Below are 3301 nucleotides of genomic sequence, written 5' to 3'. Positions count from 1 at the left end.
TGTTTACATAAGGGAATATATGCTGATGACTGTATAGTTCAAAGAGTGATTCAGGTATGACATTTTCTAAAGTTTAATTACATAAATTTTAAATATTTATGATAGTTTTAATTTAATGTAAAATAATAAGAATTTATTAAAAATATAGAATAAAAACAATTTTAAATCATTTTTTTAAAAAATTTTTTAGCATAAATGTTTTATTGTCGCAACATGTGACAAAGATTTAAAAAGGAGAATTCGAAAAATACCAGGTGTACCCATTATGTACATTGCTAAGCATCAGTAAGTAAAGTTTTAATTGTTAATAATTATTTTAAAAGTTTTAAGTAGATATAATTTTTTAATTTTTCTTTTAGGTACACTATTGAAAGAATGCCTGATGCTTTTGGAGCACCTAGAATTTAATAAATTATTAACTTTAGGTTTTCAGGCATGGGTCACACATTAAGAACTGTCAATTATTAATATTTTACCACAGGTACATTTATATAAATATTTTTTAATAATAAATCTTACTGTATATATAATCAGTTTTTTATTTTTTTTTTAAATAAAAATTATCAGACAATTTAGTATTTTAATAAAAATACTAAACTTTGTTAATTTTTTATTGAATAAATGATCGATATTAATATAAATGGATTCAACCATTTTATAAACCCGAAATTATTATAAATAAAAAAATTTACTGTCAGATTTTCCAAAAAAAACTTAACAGTGAAGATAAAACTTTAAATTAAAATTGTGATGAGGAGTTTGTTCAAGGTGAGATAATAGTTTTAGGAATAAAAAGCTGTCGCTTTGTTATTATAGTTTCATTGTATTTTAAAAAATCATGGTGGTGGATAATACTAATAATAAAACATTTTAAACTTTTGTCAAAAAAACACTTTGTGATGTGAATTAAAAATAATGAAATTAATTTGGTAATGGGAAGAAAAGGAAATTTTTCTGAAAATTAAAAAATTATTTCACCCACTCATAATAATAGTCTGTAGATTAATTAATTAATTATTTTGGATAAATAGGATTTATATTCAATTATTGACAAGTATTTTTTTTCTTAATTAAAAAATTTTATTTTATCATTGTATGAGAGGGGGAGAAGGGGGCCAAAACAATTTAAATTCATAATTTTATGAAAAAAGACAGTCCACCATTAATGAAATTCTTATACGTAAAAAACTACAAAATCATTACAACGAGTTTAGGTGCATGCGTACTTATTTTGTTCTCGTATATTGATTTTATAAAGGGTATTTTAAGTGCAAGTGTACCGGTCGGTTGTACCGAGTTTACACTTAAATGCAATTATATACTCGGAACCTTATACTAAAAAAAAACCTTGAGCCTTGACTAATTTGTTTTTAAAAAGCAGCATTATTTGTAATTTTTTTTTTTTTTTTTTGATTTGACTAATGTAACTAATTCGTTATAATTTCATATGAAAAAAATTTATTAAAAACAAAAATTCCATTAAATTTTTTTTTATTACTAAAATATTTATATTTCATTTTATAAACTTTAATTTATCGAAATGTTTACGAAAAAAAAAAAAAAAAAAACATAAAAAAAATTTGTTTTCATTCTTTATCCAATAAATTGCTTTAATGTTAAATTGTTATTATTATTATCAATATTCTATTAATTATTTACCTGACATAAGGTAAATATTGTACGTTCGAATTAGTATGGGATTTTATTTATTTTTAGCGATTATAATACAACGAATAAAATTTATTTAATTGAGATGATTAAAATTTATTAAAATTAAATAATTTTTTTTTTAACAATTCAAATAATAATATTGAGCATGTATAAATAAAAAAAAAAAAAAAATTAATATTTGTAGACTTGAATGTAAATATAAAAATAAAGGGTGAATCAGGTGCAATCAGTCATAATAGAAGCTATGTCTGGAATTCTTCGGTACACATGTACTTAAAATGCACTTATGAACAACGAGCCTGCGCAATAAAAAACTTTTGTTACTGCTTATTTTTTTTTTGTTTTGTTCAAACACTAGTCGAATTTTTTTTTTTTAATGCGGTTTATCTTAATATGTTTTATAATTTAACTCCGTCAATTTATCAAAGGGTACAAATTCAAAACCGTTTATAACATATTTTTTTTATTTTCGTTACTTTCATTGTATTTTAACAAAAACTTTTTTATATGTTTAGCTTTTGAAGGAAACAATCATTAAAACATTTTAACTTGCAATTTTTTTTTTTTTTTGTTAATAAAATTCTACGATCAGCTGAAACGTTGACTTAAGCTGGAATAAAAGGTTATTATTTTATTCCAAATAATATGATAGAATTTTTGACTAGACTTTAAAGTGATTGAGTGTTTTTTTGTTTTAAGTGATTAACTATTGATTACGTGAAATTATTATTAATTACATTTTAAAAAGTATTATTTAAATGACACGTTTGTTTTTTGGAAAAATAATTAAAAGAAAAGGTAAATGGTGGCAAAATATTTTTTATAAGTAAAAATAATCATTCGGTTAGATTTTAATTTCAAACGTGAGTAAATATTTAATAAGGATTGATTATTTATTTTTATGCATGATATTATCAAATATATTATTTATTTATTATTAATATAAATCATACATAAATTTATTATGTTGAAAAAATGTAAGTTTTTATAAATTGTCATCAAATACCAACAATCCCTACCAATGATAAATTTTTTTTTTTTGTTTCTTTTCATTAAATTATAAATTTGGGGGGGTGGAAGGCGGAATGGGGGGGTCTTATAATAATAAACCTTAATATTTATTTATCCATCAGGTTCAATTTATTTATAGTTTTCTTATTACAATGATAAAACTGTCATTAAAAAAAATGTTTTTGACAGAATATAAAAGTATGTAAAATTTAACGTATTGCCAAATTATGAAAAAAAAAAAAAAAAAAAAAAAAAAAAAAACGTTTTTTCGGTTGGAAACAAGGACGTAAGTTATTGACCAAAAAAAAATCTTTTTATTCATTTTTTCTTCATGTTTAATTAAAAACTTAAAAATACTTTTTCTTTTTTTTAAATCTTTTTTAATTAAATTTTATTTATATATAATAATATACATATTGTATATTAAAAAAAAACATTTTTTTTAATATGCAAATAATTTATTAATATCTCTAACGTATTTAAACTAATAATTTTTATATTAATTCGTATCTGTTAATAACATTTGCGAACGAAAAAAAAAAAAAAACGATAATTAAAATTATTATTATTATTACTTCATTTTATGTTTTCACAATAAAAAAAAAAAAAAAAAAAATTT

General features: G+C 20.5%; 1 protein-coding gene across 1 annotated transcript; it reads left to right on the top strand.

Moving 5' to 3' along the window:
- Positions 1–56: 56 nt before the first annotated feature.
- On the top strand, positions 57–408 carry Phum_PHUM347840 (uncharacterized protein; the record flags this gene model as incomplete). The annotated part of the gene is made up of 3 exons (XM_002427786.1): positions 57–71; positions 191–285; positions 360–408. 3 exons carry the CDS (start codon positions 57–59, stop codon positions 406–408), a joined length of 159 nt encoding a protein of 52 aa, XP_002427831.1.
- Between the last annotated feature and the right edge of the window lie 2893 nt (positions 409–3301).

Source organism: Pediculus humanus, genomic scaffold (genome assembly GCF_000006295.1).
Source record: "Pediculus humanus corporis 1103172107761 genomic scaffold, whole genome shotgun sequence".
In the NCBI taxonomy this organism is placed as follows: Eukaryota; Metazoa; Arthropoda; class Insecta; order Psocodea; family Pediculidae; genus Pediculus; species Pediculus humanus.
This window is presented reverse-complemented; position numbering and strand designations above follow the sequence as displayed.